The following is a 23,546-nucleotide window of genomic DNA, read 5'->3' as shown; positions in this document are numbered from 1 at the left end:
TTCAAACGGGGTAGCACTAAGGGCTTGAAGGACTAGGGCTAAGTCCCATGATGGAAACACTGATCGTTTAGGAGGCCTCCTGAGGCTGATAGACCTAAAAAACCTTCTGATAAAAACATTTGCTGCCAGATCCTTTAGAGGAAAAAAATTCAAAGCTGATATTTGGACCTTGAGAGTAGAGACTCCCAGGCCAGCGTCAAAGCCTTCTTGCAAAAACTGAAGAATGTTATCAATTGATGGTTGTAAGATCGGGAACCGGTGATCCCTACACCAGTGCAGGAACTTGGACCAAATTCTACAGTATATCCTAGAAGTCGATACTCTAGTGGCGCGGAGTAAGACAGCTATTCTCTCATCCTGCAATCCCTTGCTTCGAAGGATCAGCCTTGCAGTAGCCAAGCCGTCAATCTGAACATCTCTAGAACTTTCAAGGGTAGGTTCCTGTTCACAATGAGATGAGCTGACATGGGAAGTTCCCAATAGCTGATGGTCATCTCTTTTAGGGCGGCAAACCAGACTCTGTTTGGCCAATAAGGGATTATTGCCAATATCCTTGCCCTGTCTGTTCGTATCTTGAGGAGAACCTTTGGGATCAGGGGCAGAGGTGGGAAGATGTAAGCCAGCTGAAAATCCCACCTTATTGATAGAGCGTCTATCCAACTGGGTTGATCCGTTCTGAATAGGGAGGCGAAGTGGTAAACTTTCTTGTTTGATCTTCTTGCCATCAAATCTACTTCTGGTACGTCGAATTTCCCAGTTAGGATTCTGAATACGTCCGGGTTTAGCGACCATTCCTTTTGGTCCCACTTTCCCCTGCTCAAATCGTCGGCTATAACATTGTCGCTGCCTCTTATGTAGACCGCCGTAATGTCTTCCAGATTTCTCTGTGCCCATTCTATAACGGCTGTACAAAGACTGTAAAGCCTTCTCGCTCTGGTTCCTCCCTGTCGATTGATATAAGAGACTACCGTACGATTGTCTGACTGTATCTTGACCGCTCTTTGAAGTAACCAAGGTCTGAGGTGATGAAGAGCATACAGAACCGCCAACAATTCTTTGAAATTTGTGGATTCCTCTGCTTCTTTGGAAGACCATTTTCCTTGGAACATGGTGGAACCCAAGTGGGCTCCCCAACCTGAGTTTGAAGCGTCTGTGGTGACTATCAGCCAGACCTTTGGTAGAAAGGACAAGCCTTTTAACAGGCACTCTGAGGTTATCCACCAATCTAGCTGTTCTTTCACCTGAGGGGACAGTAGGAATCTTTCGTCTAGATCTTCCTCCTTCTTTGACCAAGACGTCAGGATGTTCCACTGTAAAGGTCTGACCTTTGATCTTGCCCATTTGACTGCGGGAAAAGTGGCCATAAGAAGCCCTAACACACTCATGGCCTCTCTGAATGAACAACTTTTCATTCTCTGGAGGTTGGAAATCGATCTTCGGATCTTTATTCTCTTCCGTCTGGGCAGAAAAATTGACATGGTGGTTGAATCGATCTTGAACCCGAGAAACTCTATTACTCTTGTTGGAATGCAAACTGATTTTTTTAGATTCAAAATCCAACCATGGTCCTGAAGAAACTTTATAGTGATCTGCAGATCCTTGTGCAGTTGATCTTCGGTATGTGCCACCAGTAGCCAGTCGTCTAAATATGGGACAATTGAAACACCCTTTTCCCTTAAACGAGCAGTTAGAGGAGACAGGATTTTGGTAAAGATCCTTGGAGCGGAGGAAAGACCAAAAGGTAGAGCCCTGAACTGGAAATGCACGGTGTGACTTCTTCTTCTTATTGCAAATCTTAGATATTTCCTTGAAGTAGGGGCTATCGGAACATGAAGATAGGCATCCTTTAAGTCGATTTTTACCATAACGTCTCCGTTTTGCAATAGGGGAAAAACTGATGCGATTGATTCCATACGGAATCTGTGATAAGGGATAAACTGATTTATCCTCTTCAGATCCAGAATGGGCCGAAATGAGTGGTCCGGTTTTGGAACGAGAAACAGTCTTGAATAGACTCCTCGAAATTCCTGTTTCTGTGGCACTCTTTCTATTACACTTTTGTGAAGAAGCAGCCTGGTCTGACAATCTAGAGCTCGAGATTTCTTTCTGGACTGGTAGGATGAAAGTAGAAACCTTGATGTTGGCTTTTCCAGAAAAACAATCTTGTGTCCCTTTCGGATAATCCTTAGAACCCAAGGATCCTTTGTGGTCTGTTCCCATGTCGGTAAAAAATATTGGAGTCGTCCTCCTACACCTCTGGCGTCAAAAACGCTTCCCTTTGTCTCTGAAGCTTCTCTTGACTTCGTTACTCTGTTCAAATTTTCGGTTCTTTTCTTTTCTTTGAAAATAGTGTGGTCTTTCCTGAAAGGGTCGTCTACCCCTGGATTGATAATTCCTGTAGCCTGCTCTCCAGGAGATTTTTCGATCCTGAGGAAGTGCCTTCTTGGTTTCAGACATCTGACGTATGATTTCCTCTAAGGGAGCGCCGAACAATTTAGCCTTTTCCAGAGGAAGTTCACAAAGGACTGCCTTGGATGCCGTATCTGCCGACCAAGACCTCAACCATAGGGCACGTCTTGCCACCGAAGTCAAACCCATGATCCTGGAGGCCAATTTTATCACTTCTACTGACATATCCAAAAGGAATTCATTCGCTAAATGCATGTTCTGAAACATGTGACTAAGATCAACCACCTGGCCAGATGAAAAATTTTCCTGTACTAGATTTAGCCAAACTTCATTCGCTCTGGCTGCTGCTGCCCCTGCCAGAAGGGCTTTACATTGGAAACCGGCTGTCTGATAAGCTCGTCTACACGAGGTTTCGGCTCTCTTATCCATGGGATTTTTTAATGCTGCAGTTTCTCCAATAGGGATCGTGGTTCTCTTGGCAATCTGTGCCACCTGAACATCAACTTTTGGGAGATCTTCCCACATAACGTCGCTAGCCAGCTTAAAGATGTCCTTGAAGTGTCTGGAAATAAAGGCACGTTTTTCCGGGTTTTTCCATTCCCTGAAAATAGAATCAACTAGGCTCTGTTGAACAAAAAAACCTCTCTTAGGATTTTCTGCTCCCTGAGGTAGGATGGTCAGATTCACTTCTTTAACAAATTTACGGATTGCCTCTGATGGAAAACCCACTGGTTCACTGGATGAGGAACCCGAATCCTCTGATTCGACAGAAGAAGAACATTCCCCTGAAGATGATCCAGAAGAGGAATCTCTTTTTCTTTTATTGATCTTTCGTTGACTGGGGGCTTCTACCCTCTTAGAATCCTTAATCGTGTCCAAGGTCTGGGACAAACTCTCCTGGAACCAGGATAGGAAAGATTGCATATCCTTTTGCTTCTCTCTTTCCAACGAGTTTGCAGTACACAAACTGCATATTTTCTTCCTAGACCCGTCTGGGAGGGGAGTTGCACATTCGCTGCAAACAATATGTTTGGATTTCACCGTAGCCTTTCTAGGCGTGGGAGTTAGTTTCTCTTTATCCATCTCAGGTGGACTAGACATATCTGTAAAAAAATTAAACGGATACTCCTTAGAAAGTATTTTCTCCTTCAGAAAGTATTTCAAAGTAAAGATCTATTTTCTGTAAATCTCACCTCAAAATACCTCTGAGCCGTGTGGGGGGGCAGGTGACACGGCGTACCTCTTCTGATCTGCACCATGCTGTCAGTGGGTACTAGCACAGCTTTTAAATCAAATTTTCGCGTTTTTTTTTTTTTTTTTTTTGCAATATCTCTTTAAGCTTCCGTTTGCGCATGCGTCTTTGCGCACCCGGAAGCTCAGGTGGAACGCAAACACCACCCGGGCGTGCGTTCCACCGCTGTGCGCTTGCTCAGAGCAAGCTCCGCCTCCCGGAAGTATTTGCCGGAAACTTTCTCGGCATAAATTACAGACCTCAGTATGCTCCGTAACGATTAAGAAAACGGAGCATGGGCCACTCAGCTTACCACCCGGGCAGCTCTCGGACCGGATCCCCCAGACAGCAACCTGTGTGTCTCACCAACGACGAAGTCCTGTCCATCCCTATCGGGACAAGAAAGAAGACTGGGGTAGGTTTTGCGGTCTGAGCCTTTATACCCAAAGGGGGAGGATCCTTTTTTAATTAAGCTTGTTAAAAGTCTTGTCCACAGGGAGGAGCAAAACCCATATGTGACTGCCACCATATGACAGAAAAAAAATTGTGGGTCAACACAAATTGCAATAGATCAAGCACAAAGGAAGTGTGGCGTTTATGTCTAGGCCCCCGTGTCTCTAGGTAGTGCCTAATGTGTATTAGTCTAAGAGAGTGTGGAATAGATGAATATAAAGCCTCCACATCTAGACTACACAGTAGAGCATCTTTTGGTAGATGAATGGAGGCTAGACATTTTAATGTATCTTTAGTGTCCCTAAGGTATGAGGGTAACTTCTCTACGAATGGACGGAGTATCTTGTCGATGTATATACTCGCTTTGCTCGTCATATTATTGGACCCAGATACAATTGGTCTAGCTGTTAAGTTTTTGTATTGTTTGTGTACCTTGGGTAGGCAATAAAAGGTCGAGACTGATTGTTAACATAGATATATGTGTATCCGTCCTTCCCTAAGATACCGTCATCAAAGGGTGAGTCAAGTAATTTCTTTAAGTCTGACAGATATTTAGTCGAGGGGTCTGTAGGCAAAATTTTATATGTAGTAGCATCTTTGAGTATATTGGTGGTTAATTCGATATATTGTGGTCTACTAGGCACTACAATGTTACCCCCCTTATCTGCCGGTTTGATGATGATGTCCTCGTTGTCTTGCAGTTCACAGAGTGCGCTCCACTCATTACCAGAGAGATTACTGTGTGGTTGAAGTTGTAATGAATCAACCCTTATCTTCCGTATCATATTACATGTTGAGTCCACAAACATGTCAATGTTTTTAAAGTCTCTAATATTGGGTGTAAATTTGCTTTTAGATCGAAGGTCAGTGTACGGTATAGCATCGGAAGAAGGCGCGTTTAGCAGTGCCGAAACACGTGTCAGGCAACAGGCAGTTAGGACAGATAGACGCTTGTGCTCCTTCGTTATCTCTACAGCTAGTTAGACAGAATTAGATTTAGATCTCTAAGCTCTAGCACGTGGGAACTGTGCTTTACTTGGGGATTTATTTTGGGGTATGAGGGATGGTCTAGGTTGGTGACTCTCTTTACATCCTTCCCCCTCTCTTAACAGGTACCCATATTTTTCTTGCTAAAGTTAGTTGCAGCTCTCTATAATTGATTTTCAGCTATACATTTTACTTTGCACCAGCAAACTCCTTCGAGCTGCAGCAACTCTATACTAGATCTTCATCTATACAATCTAATCTGTACTAGTAATCTCTCTACTTTATACTGTGTAGCTATTTTAGCAGTATCTTTACAAGATGTTTGCTTGTCACTTTTTTCCTGCTGTGTAATGTTTGTTACATTTTGCTACTCTGTTAGACCTTACAAGTCTTTATTAATAGATTTACAGGTACTGTGATTTACCATTTATCATTATAGATGGGAACTTTTCTTAATAGCTACCAGTAGACTGTGGCAACTATTTAAGCACCTATTTGGGATTTATCTTTATTTGAAGACTCCTTCTGTTCTTATTATAAGACATCTTCAAGATGTATCCACATCCCATTCATGAGCTAATATTCTATCTCTCCATACTCAGTTATTATTATTTTATATTCTTGTTTTCTTTATTTTGAGGATTTTTATCTTAGTGTTATTAAAAGTTAAGTTTTTTATATATATATATATATATATATATATATATATATATATATATATATATATATATATATATATATATACATACCCACTAGGGGGCGTCCAACTCCTCTCAGACCAACTAGGTCTGTTCCTCTTTATCCACATATGTGAGGGTTACCCCCTATATTGGTCGCCCCAGACACACACCAAGCTGATTCCCTCAGGGGTATTCAGCTTTTTTCTCTTTTCGTATATATACTGATGCAACAGATTTTTTTTTGTCTGCCGAGGAACCTTACGTTTTCACAATTGTTCTATATACTTACTCTACACATGCACTAGAATACCTTCTTCAAACTATCTAACTGATATTCGAGGAGACCGGGAGAGTCTGCCTATGCAGCACAGATCTCCTTAACACTGTTTAGTATTCAGTGAAACAAATGTGACCGCCATATGTTAATTGTGGTGTAAATTTAAAGAGCTGAGCTCCTCAAATAAGTGTAGACTTGCTCTCCAGGAAGCTAAGAGAGCATAAGCACAAGTAGCCATTTTTTAGGAAACCCATTTTAAGTGGAGTAAACCCTATACTGTGATTCATATTTACAGACCTGAAGATGGTCAAGCCCAATTTTTGGCATGTTTACTCCAAACTGCACAATTGCTTGCATCTGGCGAAGTGATCATGGGTGGCAACTCGAATTTCATATTTGATAAGAACATGGACACATCCTCATTGATTAGAGTGAAACAACACATGAGGGTCAAGGAACAACCTATATCACTTCAATAAACCAATTGCTACTAGATCATATATATCCATGGAGGGTCCTCCATACATTGTAAATAGACTATACCTTCCACTCTATGGCCCATAATTTGTACTCTCGGAAAGACGTTTTCCTCTTGCAGAGCTCATGAGCTAATATTCTATCTCTCAATACTCAGTTATTATTATTTTATATTCTTGTTTTCTTTATTTTGAGGATTTTTAGCTTAGTGTTATTAAAAGTTAAGTTTTATATATATATATATATATATATATATATATATATATAAATCATAGCATCGAGAAACAATACGTATGCCAGATGAACACAGCAAAACATAAAAACTACATACAAGCACCAAGAATGAGTCTCCATTTAAAAGATAACTAGGATCAGGTACTGAATAAACATAGAGTACCTATGTACTCTACTTACAGTGCTCAAATATAGAGCTCGGTGGTTTGGCCTAGAAAACTGTAGTAAGTCACTAAGCAGACAACTCAGCCCAGCGTAGCCATTAGATTAATCAGACATGAATACTATGCTATTGATATTAACATATCTAAAATATATCTAAGTGTTTTATATTTTTGTTGTTTCTATTTTTGTTGCTTCTAAGGTTTGTTTGTTTTTTGATTAATTGACATTTTGAGCTACCAATTCATGAGATATGCTCAGTGTACCTAATCCCGACTTATCTAAGGTATAGGAAAGTTACAACAACTAGGTCTGCAATTCCTAAGTTGTAATGCTTAGACAAGAGGACTAGTGAATAATAAAGAAAAAAAAATTCTACCATAAGAAATTAAATTAATCTCACCAAAAACATGTATGTTACAACAGGTCTTTGATCTGTCTGGCCACGGATGTGCATCACAAGGAAATTCACAATAGGCATCACTTGGCTGTGGTCACCTTCTGCCAATCCTGAGTGATGTGAGTAGGGGAGCCCGCTTAGTCCTTCTGTAGTTTTCGCCTCCGTAGGTATCATCATAGGTATCATCATCTCTACTCCATTTTGCTTGATAAGGAGACAAGTGGGATATCCCTATTTGTATGTGATCTGGGCTTTCCGGAGAGTCTTTTTAAGTGCCCCAAATGTGCATCTTCTGGCTAGCATAGCAGGCAATAGATCTATGTATAGCTGAACACTGACAAAGTAACCTGTTAGGCATTCAGATGCTCTGGCTGCTTGCATTATTTGTTCTTTAGTTGTACAGTAGTGAACCCAGTTCTGTGCAGCATAATTTATCTACATGACTTACTGCTCTTTGTGAACATGCAATGCATGTGAGTGTTGTACAAATATTTGAAAAGATAGTGAGGAAGTGAACAAAACATCTCTTTCACAAATGGGTTAAATGCAGTTCTAAAAACTAAAATAGTTATATTTATTGCATTATTATTAATATGTAAAATATCCTTCATTTTCTTTTGAGAAAGTCCAAGTTAAAGGTTATCTCAAAATGGAAACCTAGCATACAGGGTTATTCACTAAAGTGAGAAATGTCAGAAATTCAAAAAAATTCAAATTTAGGGCCAAAATAGCCAAACTGAAAGCATAACTGATATTTTTTTCCAGCTCAGCTATTTTAACCATAACTTTTAAATTCACTTTAAATTCCCAACAAGTCTAACTTTAGTAATAGTGTTGAAAAAAATGCCAGGATCAGGTCCTCTTTTTTTGTCTTTGTTTGCAGGATTATTTACTAAGTGAGAATTCAAAGTGAATTTCAAATTTAAGGATGAAAGCAGAAGTGGAAGTGGAACCGACTTAGAAAATGTATCCGACTTAGAAAATTTGAAATTCACTTTTAATTCACATGAAATTCTCACGCTATTGAATAACATATTATACTGTAAAACTAGAGAATGAGTGGAAACATTAGGGCCTGAACTGTGTAAATTTAAAATATGACTCATATAGAGGAATTGAATATAAGTGAAATATCCTTTTTTTAAAGTCCCCTCCTTCCAGCTGAGTTGGTGCATCTTTGTTACAGGATCAATAACTACTGCAGGGTAATTTACAGAGGTTTTAGAGTGTATTTCAATTCTTGTATTTCTTTCTAAAAATCTTTTATATTCAATGTGTTCTTTCAGATCTGGATGAGTGCCTTGATGGCAACGGGGGATGCCAACAGACCTGTGTAAACATGATGGGGAGCTATGAGTGTCGTTGCCGTGAAGGGTTTTTCCTCAGTGACAATCAACACACCTGCATCCAGCGTCCTGAAGGTGCAACAGCATGCAATCTGTTTATTTATATTGGTTTCAAAAATATAATTATACAAATAGGCATTAACTATTATGTTGTTAATGCACCCGCCACCCCCTTGTGGTTGTTGATATCACTGCATATATCTTGATAGAGTTAGGATGCCAAAATACCAGAGTATTGCAGTATGCAATGATACCTTTTTTTTTATTGGACCAACATAATATTTCAAAGACAAGCTTTCGAGAGTTTTCCTCTCTTCCTCAAGTCTGAAGCAATACATGGTTCTGAGTCAAGTATGAATCTTCCTCATTACCACACAATTTCAATATATTACAATGTATTTGTTATTTTTTTGAATGACTCTGTATAGTTTAAACCTGTTGCAGCAGAGTTGGAGTGTTGACCGTCTTTATATGAACAAAAAAAGGTTATGCTTAGCTGCTAAAAGTGAAGTTCTGCTTGAATATTACTCTCACAAAAAGAACACAAATAAAGATAAAGTTAGGAGTGGTCTAAGGTGTTAGAAAGTTAATTATAGGAAGGGTAATATAGAGAATAGAACACTCATAGCTATATGAAATATCTGTATTTGGAGGACGTTGATGTAGTGTAATGGAAATTATTTATAGGGAGGTCTTCAAAATAACCAGTGCACTTTGGCTGAGGGGTATGTCCCCATGTCACTAGCCAGTGCCGCCTTCTCAGTTACAAAATTACTACCTAACTCTACACCCTCTTAGTGGTGAGGGTGGCAAAATGACTCTAATACCTGTAAAATATATATATATATATATATATATATATATATACCTTCTGAGTGCTTCTATTCCTAGGGAAGTGTTGTTAGAGGTGAGACGTGCCTGTCAGAGGGCTCTGGTTGGTTAGCATCTAAGCCAAGTGCTGTGATTCACAATTCAAGGCGTGGGGAAACTTTTATGAAATCTTAAAAAAAAAAAAACTCCACTTGTGAAGAGATTAATTGTTTTTATTGCACTGGGTTTTTTGTTGGGTTGTTTGCATTTATCTTTTTTTTTTTTATAGTTTTGTCACGTAGTATAACTAATTAGTAGGTTTGAAAAAAAATAAGAATTTAGAAAAAAAATAGGAATTCTTTTTTTTTTGTATTAGTTAGTCCCAGCGGGTTAATGCTGGGGGGAGGGGAGGGGGGGCAGTTACTGGGAGGTGATTAAATACCTTGCTTCTCTCCCTGGTGGTCCGGTGGGCTCCCTGGTGGTCCTGTGGCCATGGCCGCCGGACTGCAGTGTGCAGAGCTGCAGACCATGTATCTCACAAGATCCAGTCAGAGCGTTGCCATGGTAACCCGAAGCAATGCTCTGATTTGTCAGAAATCGCGGACCAGTGTCTGTGATGGGCGCTGCAGACCAATGTCTGCGATGGGCGCTCTTCTCCTGGGCAGACGGCACGGAGGAACCTCACATCCTGCCGGGTCCCCTCCTGGTGTCGGACCGAGGACCTGACACAGTCTGCCCCAAGGTGGTTTAGGCAGCCGCGAGGCCCCAGACAGCTAGAGGCCTTAGGCAGCCGCCTAAACCGCCTAATTAGAGAGCCGGCTCTGGTTAGTCCTCTCCACCCACTATTATTAGGGAGGCTGAATAATGGCATGTACACTCCACCATTACTTTATTGATGACCCCCACAAGGCATAAGATTATAGTGGTCTACAACTCAGATTTTTTTTCCATTGTATAAAAAAGGTTTTTTCGTTCATTATAAATAAATATTAAGATTTTTTTTTTAATTAACCAGTGCAAAAACATAGGTAATACACCTTTGGTAAATATAAAGTTAAAAAAAACTAGAGAAGGTCACAGATATTGAAATACTGAACAGACATAATTAGAGAAATAGGAAAGGTGAGGATCATAATGGGGGAATCTAGGGATGTAAAGAAGTAGATGGGAGGACAAAAAAACAAAGGGATAAGAGGACTATGTGGAAGAGCTAAATATGAATGCATTTATTTTTCTAGGGATATAAAGAAATAAACATGGATAAAACCGGAACTTTGCTGTCTATGTTCATTTGGTATAAAATAGACATTCCTTATCTGTTGTTTTATCTTTCTATTACATTTTTAAATTTATTTCCACCCATGTACTGTCAATACAGTATTTCCTTAACCCCTTAAGGACACATGACATGTGTGACATGTCATGATTCCCTTTTATTCCAGAAGTTTGGTCCTTAAGGGGTTAAACCTGCGGTCAAGTGAGCAAGATGGTATTACTTTTTTCCATAATTATCATATCTTGCGTAACAACAGAATCCTCAGTTATCCATCCTCCCAAAAACGCTAACCAGTACAATGTAAAGTGTTTTTTTTTTTTTAGCATAGTTTAAAAGCAATATTTATAACAAGAAAACCAATATTTTTCTATACGGGAGTGCACTGTTTAAAAATGTGATGCGTCAGAATTAACCAAAGTGCTAAATACGGATTCTATCAGGCATAGCAATCCATAAATAAATTGCAGTTCACCACATACATATACTGTAAAATAGGGCATTTTAAAGGCCCTCAAGAAATGATCTACAGTGCATTCAGAAAGTTTTCAGACCCTTCATTTCTTTATTATTTTTTTCTTTTTTAATGTTGCAACCTTTTGGTACAATTGTTTAAATGATTTAGTTTTTCACATCACGCTACGTTTAATACCACAAAGCAAAAACATTTTTTTGAAAACTTTACATATATGAAAAGAAAAGATGTAGTATCACATTGATATAAGCAGTAGTGGCTTGTCCATAGGTGCTCTTGTTTTTAGGTGGCGAAAATTTTAATTTGCAGTAGTTTAGAAACACTGAGATTATTTTTCTGGAGGGAAGGGTGGTAAATAAAACAAAATGTGAGGAAAAAATGTCTATTTAATTCTGTAATAGGTTTCAGTTCTACAGGGCCAATCCTAACTCATTAGTAGCTGTTTGGAGAAGCTTACTTGAGAGTATCTAGGCATGTAAAAATAAATGTGATTAGTTTGAAATCTGTCCCGTTTTTACACATGCCTAATGTTTCTTCAAGGAAGGAATGTCCATTGAGTTGTTATTGGGGCAGCAGAGCCAGTTGCCTATGAGTGGAAACATGCTATTGGCCCTATTCAGGGTCCATCATTGGCTGATACGGGAGTGCCCTGGCATGCAGGCAGCCCACAGTTGCAGGAGACGCAGCTGCGGCCGGGCCCCCTGGAGTGTCGGGCCCCCTGGAGTGTCGGGCACAGTCATAGCTTTGACATGGTAGTTACGCCACTACCTCCCACTTTCTGTCCAGTCTTATACACAGACCCTGGAGGAACTGGGGCAGCACTGAGTCTTACACTCTCTATAACTGTATCTGCAGCTCTGCCTTGAAGCATCGAAGGCTGATTAGACTTATAAGGACATTGGTCAATGCTCCTGATACTTAACTTTCCCCATCAGCCCACTTGAGCTCCAAAAAGACACATTATAAGTGCTGAAAACAAGTGGGGCCAAGCAGCCAAGCGGTGCGGACGCCATAATCCAAAGCTCCAGGCCTAAAAGTCGAAATCTCACGAAATCCACCAATTCAAACTCCATCCAAGCCCAAAAGTGCCAGCCTCACCTAGGCACCGACTTAAGGAGCAGACACATGCCATTTTTCTACGGCTCGCAAGCCAAATCTGCCCGCAAGACACGACGGTCGCCCACTGTTTTATGTAGCTAACGAGCTGAGATTAGGAGTACTCCCTTCAAGAAAGTGCTCCTAATCTCAGCTCCTAACCTGTATAAAAACCACCTGGGAGCCAGAAATCTTTCTGACTGATAGGGGATCAAATACTTATTTCACTCACTGACATGCAAATCAATTTATAACTTTTTTCACGAAAACCAAGACCCATACGACTTTACAAACCCTCCACTTGGTCTCCCCAAGCCGCAATGCATCGATAGATGCCTTTCTTTCAAACGCCAAAACACTCCAATCCTTGATCCTGGGACTGGAGGCACTCCTCCACGGCAACACCGCTCAGACCCTGCCAGGCACGGAGATTCCCTCCGGACCACTGGACCGCTATAGGATGCCGCTCCCAATAGCCGAGTCCTGCGGCCGATGGCAGAGACAAAGGAGCTATGCTCAGACAGCCTGTGCCCAAGCTGAATCCCGCAGGGGATCAGAACACTGAGACCCAAGTACAAAAAGTACAGGAGGCCGCACCACTCACACAGGCAGGTCTGCTCCAAACAACCAAACAGGACTGAGAATCCGCAGACTACTTGCATCCATTTTACTGCGTAAACAAAATATCAAATGGGGTAGCCCAAGACGTCATTCTCCACTGCTTAACTTCACAAGACAAAAACAAAATCATACTGCTATTTTTTGCTTTTGTTTTTTATACTCGTTCTGCTTAACCACCCAGCAAAGGAGCTGGCTACTGCATCGAGAAGACACCTGATGTCTACTACTCCCTCTCATCCCCCCTCCCCCCTGTTGCCCCCTAGGTTAGGGGTACAACATTTTCCTACAAAGGCATAACGCCTCATGCGCTTGGCTGTTTTATGCCAAGCGACTCTCACCTACTAAATACTCTCTCTAAGCCTGTAGGTAATCTTTATCCCATACACTGGGAGAACACACGCATATCTCCACAAGCATACATATGCCGAACCGCTACTACCCACTCGACACACACCCTCGCGTATATCCCTTATCCACCACACAGGAGCACCTGAGAGCCTAACCTCACCTACCAAACCACACCACACTCTACAGCCCCTCTCAGTTGCGTCCAAACTGTTAAAGCATGTTATTTTATATATATAAAAACATGTGCTTTGTTATAGCCTAAGTAATGTAAAAGTCCTTCACTATGCACCACCAAAATAAATAATTATTAAAAAAAAGAGGAGAGAAAAAAGGAGAGAAAAAAGGAGAGAAAAAAGGAGAGAAAAAAGGAGAGGAAAAAAGGAGAGGAAAAAAGGAGAGGAAAAAAGGAGAGAAAAAAGGAGAGAAAAAAAGAAAGAAAGAAAGAAAGCTTGGAAAAAAGATTCCATAATAAAAAATATATTTACAAAATAAATAATATTAATATATAATAATAATAAATAATAAAAACAAATATTTACAAAATAAATTGTAGGCATGGGCCCATAATTTATTGTCTCCAATCCCATAAAAAAGAAAAAACACCTATAGGGGGGTAGGAGGGAGAAAGAGATTGTGGTACTTGGGCTAAACTATATTCAGTAACATTTAGCTTGCATATAGCCAAATATTCCAAAGACATTTATATATTAGCATTAAACATATGATTAGTACCATATGCAAAATAATAAAACAATGTTCTTTTGCAATTTTCTACTCATCCACTCCAGAACCTTGTGAAAAACAAGTAAATAAAGAAAAAAATTGCAAAATAAGTTCTGGAGCATAGTCAAAGAGAAATAAGCGTATTCAACATTGCTTAATTTTGTCTCTGCAATATAATCTTTACCTTATAACAAGGCACAAAGTATATCATCTCAGGTGTATGTAAGGACTTTTAAAAGCAATCTCGAAATGTTATTTGGAACATAAATCCGAAAAAAAACCATAATAAAACTTTATGGAAAGCAGACAGGTAGCAGTCAACGTAGTAGAGTTGTATGAGCCATAGATATCCATGGTCGTGGGCGTCCGCAGGAATTTTTCCGGGGGGGGGGGGGGGGGAGGGGGGGGCATAATTGTAATGACATCTATGCTTGGCCCCTTTTTGACAGTGTCATGAAGGGGAGGAGCATAGTGATTATCACATAAAGCCAGGGTGAATAGCGTTTTCACAACTATGGTTCCACAAAGGCTTCCTCCAGCTCCAGGTCCCTCAGTGGTATTTGGCATCTGCAACAGAGTGTCAGGAAGTGCAGATTGACGTCAGGCATGGGTGCCGCTCAGGGCCGGATTAACATAGGGGCTGATGGAGCTGCAGCTCCAGGCCCAGGCCCATGGAATAGGCCCATTTAAAAAAAAAAAAAAAAAAATTTTTTTTTTTTTTTTTTTTTTACACACTACTCTTAGGTTTGCCACCTGACTGGTATTTTACTGGCACAGCCGGTATTTGAGGCTGTCTGGCCGTGCCGGTATTGCAGTAATACTGGCAATACAAATGCAGGTATTTTTCGCAGAATAAATGGAAATTACTCTGCAATACCAGCACCGGACAGTAGGGGTCACTGTGTGTGGAGAGAGGCAGGGACAGGAAGTTACAGCCTCTCTCTACTACTCACTGATCCATGGGGGAGCAGTTACACAGCACAAAGTCCAGACAGCAGCTCTACAGCTCAGGTAAGTGAGGGATGGGGGAAGGGCAGCAGGGACACATGGAGACACTGAGACACTAGGGGACATATGGGGACACTGAGACACTAGGGGACACAGACACTATGACACATGGGGACACAGACACTGGGAGACCTGGGAACACTGAGACACTTGGGGACACTGGAAAACATGGGGACACTGAGATACATGGGAATGCTGAGACACATGGGGACGCTGTGAGACATAGGGACATTGGAGACACTGAGACATGGAGACACTATGTCCCAGTGTCCCCATGTCCCCCAGCCAGTGTCCCTAGTGTCTCAGTGTACCCAAGTATACCAGTGTCCGTGTCACATGTCTCTCAGTGTGCCTAGTGTCCCTATATGTCCCAGTGTCCCCATGTCTATGTCCACAACTGTCCCCATGTCTCACAGCCAGTGTCCCCTTGTCTCCCAGTGTCTGTTCCCATGTCTCTGTGTCCCTAGTGTCTTAGTGTCCCCATGTCTCCCAGTGTCTGTGTTCCCAGTGTCTGTGTTCCCAGTGTCTGTGTTCCCAGTGTCCCCATGCCTCTGTGTCCCCATGTCTCTGTGTCCCCATGTCTCTGTGTCCCCATGTCTCTGTGTCCCCATGTCTCTCAGTGTCTCACACACTGAGACATTGGGACACTGGGAGACTAGGGGACTGGGCGACATGGGGACACTGACACTGTGATACATAGGGACACTGAGACACTGGGTGACTTGCGAGACTGGGAGACAGGGAGACACTGGGAGCAATCCATCTATACAGCAGAATCAAACTGAGTAGTTTGTTGGTGATTTTACAGAATTTTCTCTGATGTCACTCCTTGTAATTTACATCATGTGATGCCACGCATTACTAATTAATTATACAAATGATTAAGGCTGGTATTTTTTTCCAAGAAAGGTGGCAACCTTAACTACTCTTCACATGCTCTTGCTTAAAGGAGCACTATAGGGTCAGGAACACAATCATGTATTTCTGAATATTATGTTAAAACCTGATGAAAGCATGAATTAGAGAGAGATTAGCATAGAGAATGTGTATTCTTATTGCTGCATCCTATGAGTTTCCCTTCAGCACCATCTCCATCAAATACATGACGCTAGAGAGGTATGACTGTTTTAGTGTTTTTGGTCGATAAGATTCTGTAATTAGGCCCATCATAACTGTCAGCACCAGGCCCACTGTGCTCTTAATCCGGTCCTGGTGCCGCTGATTGGCAAGAGTTGACAGTTGACGCTCTAAGCCAATCGCTAGTTCCCGGTTCATAATTTTTTTTAACTTTTTTATGAATGGGGAGCTACTGATTGGCTTAGAGTGCCAGCTGACCGCTCTAGCCAATCAGCAACACCCCTACCCAGCGGCACTCTGTGCTTCCTGACACTCAGTAAATAAAAGTGAACACATTAACACTGATATTTTTTTTACCTGGGGAGATGAGAAGGTCCAGAGTTTCCCTGCCAGGCCCAGGTACCAAAGCCGTATGATGTGGTGTCCAGAATAAAGTGGAGGGTTCAGTTCATTTGTCCTTCCTGCTCCAATCTCCTTTTATTCTCCTTCATTTGACAGTCTTCTTTTTCTTCTGACACTGTCTTCTATATTTGGCTCCTTCTGCTCCTTCACCTTTCTGCTCATTTTGCGCCCTTCTGCTCCTTTCTCATTCTGATTCCTTTCTGCTCCTTGCAGACCCTTTCTGCTCCTTCTCCTACTTTAGCTTTGTGCTCCTTGCTGTCCCTTTCTGCTCCTTCTTCAACTTTACCTTTGTGCTCCTTGCTGTCCCTTTCTGCTCCTTCTTCAACTTTACCTTTGTGCTCTGATTCTTTCTGCTCCTTTACCTTTGTGCTCCTCTGTCCCTTTCTGCTCCTTGCAGACCCTTCCTGCCCCTTGCTGCCCCTGCTTCTTGCTGACTCTTCATTTAGCCCCCCCATGCCTCACTTGCCTAATCTATAGGCTTCCCCCCATGCCTCACTTGCCTAATCTATAGGCTGCCCCCCAATGCCTCACTTGCCTATTGCCCCCCCATGCCTCACTTGCCTAATCTATAGGCTGCCCCCCCATGCCTCACTCCCTAATCTATAGGCTGCCCCCCATCCCTCACTCTCCTAATATATAGGCTGCCCCCCATCCCTCACTCCCCTAATCTATAGGCTGCCCCCCCATCCCTCACTCCCCTAATATATAGGCTGCCCCCCAATCCCTCACTCCCCTAATATATAGGCTGCCCACCCATCCCTCACTCCCCTAATATATAGGCTGCCCCCCCATCCCTCACTTCCCTAATATATAGGCTGCCCCCCATCCCTCACTCCCCTAATATATAGGCTGCCCCCCATCCCTCACTCCCCTTATATATAGGCTGCCCCCCATCCCTTACTCCCCTTATATATAGGCTGCCCCCCCATCCCTTACTCCCCTTATATATAGGCTGCCCCCCATCCCTTACTCCCCTTATATATAGGCTGCCCCATCCCTTACTCACCTTATATATAGGCTGCCCCATCCCTTACTCACCTAATATATAGGCTGCCCCCCCACTTCCCTAATATATAGGCTATTTAACCCCCCCCACCCCACCCCTCACTCCCCTAATCTATAGGCTATTTTAAACCCCCCACCCCATCCCTCACTTCCCTGATCTGTAGGCTGTCTCTGATGCCTGCATGTGTTGCTCCCCTGAGATTTCCATCAGCAGAGAGAAGCAGGGATAGATGCAGCTTCCTATCCCTGTCTCTCTCCATACACAGCGCCACCTACTGGCCGCCGCCGGTATTGCACTGTATTTTCAATTTCACACGAAAATCAGCAGAACAAGCTGAAAAATGAGGGGATCTTCTGTAGTAATGGAGACAATAAATTTTTCTCCCTCTTCAGGCGAATTAATCACTAGATTCTGGCTTTCAGATTTGGACAGGAGGAGGGGGGAAGAAAAGGAGGGAAGGGGGAAATTATTTTTTTTATTGCTTAACATCTCGCCAAAGATAGACTGCTCCATAGCTTACCCACAACCAGAGGCAACCCCTTGCCCCCAAAGTAATCCTAGTGTGGACCTAGCGCTTAACTAATGAATGTATCCTAATTCAGGTTGGCCATAAAGCAAAGTATGGGGATAGGAGGCAAGAGTAGGGGGAGAGGGTAAGGGGATTTCAGGATGAAATAAAACGAATGAACTGGAGCTAGGGTACATGATACTGAGTGAATCACGCAGCCATAGGGAGTGAAAAAACAACCCCACAAACGGGGGTTCATTTCATGCCCAGTGTACGAGGGACACTACGTAAACTCTCGGGTCACATGAAGGGGATGGTAGTAATCTGAGGTAATTTTAATTCGACCCTCCACCAAGAAACGGAAACCACTAAGAAACAGCTCACACAGCAAACAAACAGACACTCTAAAACGCGGCAGCTCATTCATGCTCAATACATGACTCCTCCACGGGACTCGATTATTTTTTTTATGCCACACTCTTCCCTCAATCTGCTGAAAGGCTCAGATATTCTCCCAATGACGTGGTTGGACCACAAACTAATGTGCCTCAGATTGCGAGCACCGCTATTGCAGCCTCGCGAGGGAACCCGGAGACTGAAGGAATTGGTCATCTCGGACCTTATTTCCTGCAAGAAACGTGACAGGCGATTACGGACTACTTCGTGACCAACAAAACCCCTGGACTCAAATGCACTGAATTGCTGGGAGGCACACAAGACAGTGATCCACGACCACCATATTGCCCGATGCTCGGTCAGAAAGCCTAGGTAGGGACATAGCCGAACTAAAGTGGCAACATAAACTCACGCTGGACAAAACCAGTATATAGGGACCTACTCCTGAAGAGGGGCCAACTTACTCAATCTATTCAACGCACCTACCAGCAATTTCACCATATTGTACATGAACATGGCAACAAATGTGGGCGCCTGCTGGCTATGCTACAAAGAAGAACTCAACTATACATACCAAAGATCAAGGATCCCGCACAAAATTTACACCACTTCTTAGAAAGAATGTTGCAGATATTTCCACAATATTACCAATCGTTATACAATATAGCGGCAGACTGGCCATGAGACCCGATGACTAAGGTTGCAGAGATCCAACAATACCTCACAACTGTGAACCTACCACGACTGGAGAATCCTGACTTGGAATCCCTGGAGGCACCCATCTCCATGGAGGAACTCACCTATGCAATCAAATCATCACAAATCGCTGAGACCAGACGGCCTGGGGTGTATTGCCTTGGGCGGCACTTTCTGGGGGGGGCGGAAAAAAAAAATCGCCCTGGCAAATGCCTTGCTAGCCTCTTGTCCTGGGGGCCCAGGAGCTGGCCGGGTTGCCACCTCAGGGCCCCCCAGGCTGGCAGTGGCGGCACTATCCGGGCGGCACTAATCCTCCTGTTCAGCTCCTTTGCGCGCATCGCAGTGATGCGTAAGCCGGAATATGACGCCATAAAAAAAAGTGAGTGTGTTAATCTGTGTGTGTGTCTGTTAGTGAGTGTGTGTGTGTCTGTTAGTGAGTGTGTGTGTGTCGGTTAGTGATTGAGTGTGTGTGTTAGTGAATATGTGTGTTAGTGAGTGTGTGTCTGTTAGTGAGTGTGTGTCCGTTAGTGAGTGTGTGTCCGTTAGTGAGTGAGTGTGTGTCTGTTAGTGAGTGAGTGTGTGTGTGTCTGTTAGTGAGTGAGTGAGTCAGTGAGAGTGTGTGTGTCAGTGAGTGAGTGTGTGAGTCTGTTAGGGAGTGTGTGTGTCTGTTAGGGAGTGTGTTACTATGTGTGTGTCTGTTAGTGAGAGTGTATGTGTGTGTCTGCTAGTGACTATATGTGTCTGTTAGTGAGTGTGTATGTGTATTTAGAAGGTGGGGCGGGGCGTTTGAGTTTTGTCATGCCTAGGGCAGCACAAAACCAGGAGACACCACTGCCTGCCCCTGTTGTACTACAAGACATTCGTGCGGAGCTACTTCCAAAGTTGTTGAAAGCACTGAATTCCATCTTGGAAGATGCCAGATGCTCCCTGCAATTCGCATTAGCCAATATCACACTCTTGCAGAAAGAAGGCAAGGACCCCACACTGTGCCAGAGTTACCGACCAATCTCGGTGCTGAACACAGACATCAAACTTCTCTCCAAGATCCTAGCAGGTCGCCTCTCTTCCCTACTGCCAGACACCATCAAATCGGGCCAAACTGGGTTCATCCCGGGCAAGGAGGTCCGGGACAATACCATCAGAGCACTAAATCTGATAGCACCGGCCCGCAACGGGGACCTCCTAACTCTGCTCCAGTCCACAGAAAAAGTTCCTATCCTGGATCTCGGCCTTATACTTCGTCGTCCAGACCACAAAGAAACAGAGCCTTATCAGACCCATTCGGAATCTTTAAGAGAATGCGGCAAGGCTGCCCACTCTCCCTCCTCCTTTTCGCACTGATGTTAGAACCTTTCCTGAACAGGATTAGGAGCAACAAGGCATGCGGGCAGGGAAGACCAAACACAAAGTACTGGCCTATGCAGACGATCTGCTCTTTGTGATGTTGAACCCAGCCTCCTCACTGCAAAACATTATGGCGGAATTCGAAGAATATGGCGCACTCTCCAACCTATGCATTAACTACACCAAATCAGAAATACTAAACCTGGCCTCCACTTGGGAACCGCACATCGATTTCCATTTCGGTGGTTCAAATCATGCATGCGGTACCTAGGGGTGTGGCTGAATAATAACCCAGCAGATCTGTTTACCTACAATTTCCAACCAATGTTACGGAAGGCCGGGGATGAGCTGAAGCAGTGGAATACCCTCTGCATATCGTGGGAGGGCCATGTACTGCTACCACAACTACTGTTTATATTCCAGACAGTTCCCATCTTCTGATCTAAACCCTGCTTTAAAACACTCAAGTTGGAAGTCTGAGAGTTCTTCCTTATGGTTTTCAGTGGATTAAGTCCAGATGTAAAAAAAAAATGGAATCCCCTCTTACACATACTGAATAAAATCATTTTATTTAAATTGTGATTAGTGTACATTTCCTCTTCTTGTTAATGTAAATCTACAATTGCGTAATACGATGCAAAAGAAATCAAGTGTATCAAGTCTGTATCAAGTGCCATAAATATAGAGTGAAATGTATAAACTATAACCATCTTTCTTACCCTTCTATCCCGTTTCCACTCTTTCTTCCTTTTCTCTACCCCTATCTATCTTTCCACTGTTCCTTGTAGCATACCAGTTTTATGGATTAGGTGATAGTTATGCAATAAAAATATGTCATTTTAAGGACTATTCCTGTTAACCTTACCTTGAATGACAGTGTATCTATATCCATGTGGTTAAAAAAAAAAAAAAAAATGTTATATCTGGTCCGATCATAAATATTGATAGATAAATATTATCTTCTCAAGCAGAACATAACATAAATCAACATTAATAATAAATTATATCTTAAAATTAACAATGCTGTTACATGTCCTATGACAAAATCCTAATTCTGGGGGGCTATGTCAGGATTAACTTATCAGATTAAATCTCCAACCTAGTGTTTCGCCTATTACTTATCCATGAGGTATAACATTCTTTGAAATTAAATAATAAATACAAACATATATTCCTGACTCTATAGTGTTAAAGCTAGTAAAACTCCACTTATTTCCAGCACCTGGAGCTAGCTGCGCCCCCTATGTGCCTCCTTGGCTAACATCATCAGAATTGATGATCTTAGTCAATCACAATGCTTTCCATAGTAAAGCATTTGTGACGAATTGCACTTCGCCACTGGGTTTTGGAGAGGCCTGCTTGCCAGCCTCTTGCCCTGTGACTATGGCCCCTGGGATGGATTGCCCTTTAAAAGCACTATTTGGGCATATTGGATTCTAAAACACTGTTTCTGCCCCTTTAAAAATTCTATTGGAAAGGGTCTGCACTTTTGAAGTGGCACTTTGGATACAACCAAAGTGCCGAAGTAGTCAAAGTGGCCACCATTCGACATCCGAACACGTGGCAACGGCCATTTTTAATTCAGTCGAACGCGTTCAGCGGTGTTTGGTCGTCGAGTTCATGGAACTCAAATAGGACACGCGACGGCACGAACACCGCTGAACTTTACCTTCTCCAGAACTTCAACGCTTCAACGGGAGTCGAACAGCGTTTGACAATTCGAACGCCCCTTTAACTTTGGCTATTTGCATTCTAACGGAATTTAACTATTGGAAATAGACCGGCCGCACAGTCAAATTCTCTGGAACTGTTTTGGGCATTAAATCATGCATGCAGTCAGTCAAAAGAGACTTCAATGGAACTTTTGAACCACTTCTCTGATCTGGGTGATTTTTGGATATGTTGTTCACCCAGATCAGGGCGATTTATATGTTTGAGTTTTGGGGTGTTTCTGAACTTTGTATAAAAATGTATATTTTCTGCCTGTGGATAATTAAGTTATACCATTAGCTAGCTTAATTATATCACAAGCAGAGGGGAGGGCTTGCTGACTGTATGTGGGAGTGTCACTGTGTTAATTATTGTTCCTATTGGTTTGTGACCCTTTTGTTCCTGTGTTCCATCAGGTCCAGGGGGTGTGCATCTGGTGTGAAAATGTGTATAAAAGAAATGCCTTTGTGCTCAATAAACCAGACCTTCTTACCCTCAACTCGCAGCCTCGTCTCGTGTTGTAGGGAACAGCTATATCACTGCTAGCTCTTGTAAGAGCTCTCTTCAGCTATACAGTTATACTCTCCTGAAGGAGAGGTCCTTCCTACAGCTATACTCTCCTGGAGGAGAGGTCCTTCCCACACGGTCCTGGGTCCAGAGGTTGGACCAGGGTGGGAAGGGGACGGCGAGACCCCAACCAAGCTACGGCGGTTCGTGGAGTCTGCGGTGGCTATGGTGTCTGGTGCAGTGCTGATGGTCCTTGGTAAGTGCTAGGAGCATCGATTGACGGACGGTTCGTCACAGCATTGGATTGACTAAGATTGTCAATTCTGATTATCTCAGCCAAGGAGGCGGTTCAGGGGGGACGAAGCCAACCACCACCCTGGCCAATCAGCATCTACTTATAAAGATGCACGGAATCAATGCATTTCTATGGGGAAAGTGCAGCCTCTTCCTGCAGAGCATTGAGATGATGAATGGCAGTACTGCACAGTGCAGCACTGCCCCAGGAAGCACCTCAAGTGGCCATCTGTGGATTGGCAACTGGAGGTGTCCCTAGACATTAATGTAAACAATGCATTTTCTCTGAAAAGGCAGTGTTTAGATCAAAAAGCCTGCAGGAAAAGGCTATAGACACCAGAACCACTACAATAAGCTGTAGTTGTTCTGGTAACTATAGTGCCCCTTTAAGGCAGCAGGATAGCCCCATTTAAAATAGCCCCATTTTGTTCTGTATCAGTTCAAGGAAGATGGGGGCAAATCTTCTTCTTATTCTTACATAGTTACATAGTTACATAGTTACATAGTTACATAGTTACATAGTTACATAGCTGAAAAGAGACTTGCGTCCATCAAGTTCAGCCTTCCTCACACCTGTTTTTTGCTGTTGATCCAAAA

General features: G+C 42.7%; 1 protein-coding gene across 1 annotated transcript in view; it reads left to right on the top strand.

The window, feature by feature from the left end:
* The window catches only part of SCUBE3 (signal peptide, CUB domain and EGF like domain containing 3), a 180,834-nt gene that overhangs the window by 64,167 nt on the left and 93,121 nt on the right, over window positions 1-23,546 (top strand). The window contains exon 5 of the mRNA XM_063453038.1: window positions 8,597-8,731. Coding sequence (XP_063309108.1) covers window positions 8,597-8,731 — 135 coding nt within the window. The remainder of the gene's footprint in view (window positions 1-8,596; window positions 8,732-23,546) is intronic.

The sequence above is a fragment of the Pelobates fuscus genome, chromosome 1, assembly GCF_036172605.1.
Source record: "Pelobates fuscus isolate aPelFus1 chromosome 1, aPelFus1.pri, whole genome shotgun sequence".
In the NCBI taxonomy this organism is placed as follows: Eukaryota; Metazoa; Chordata; class Amphibia; order Anura; family Pelobatidae; genus Pelobates; species Pelobates fuscus.
This window is presented reverse-complemented; position numbering and strand designations above follow the sequence as displayed.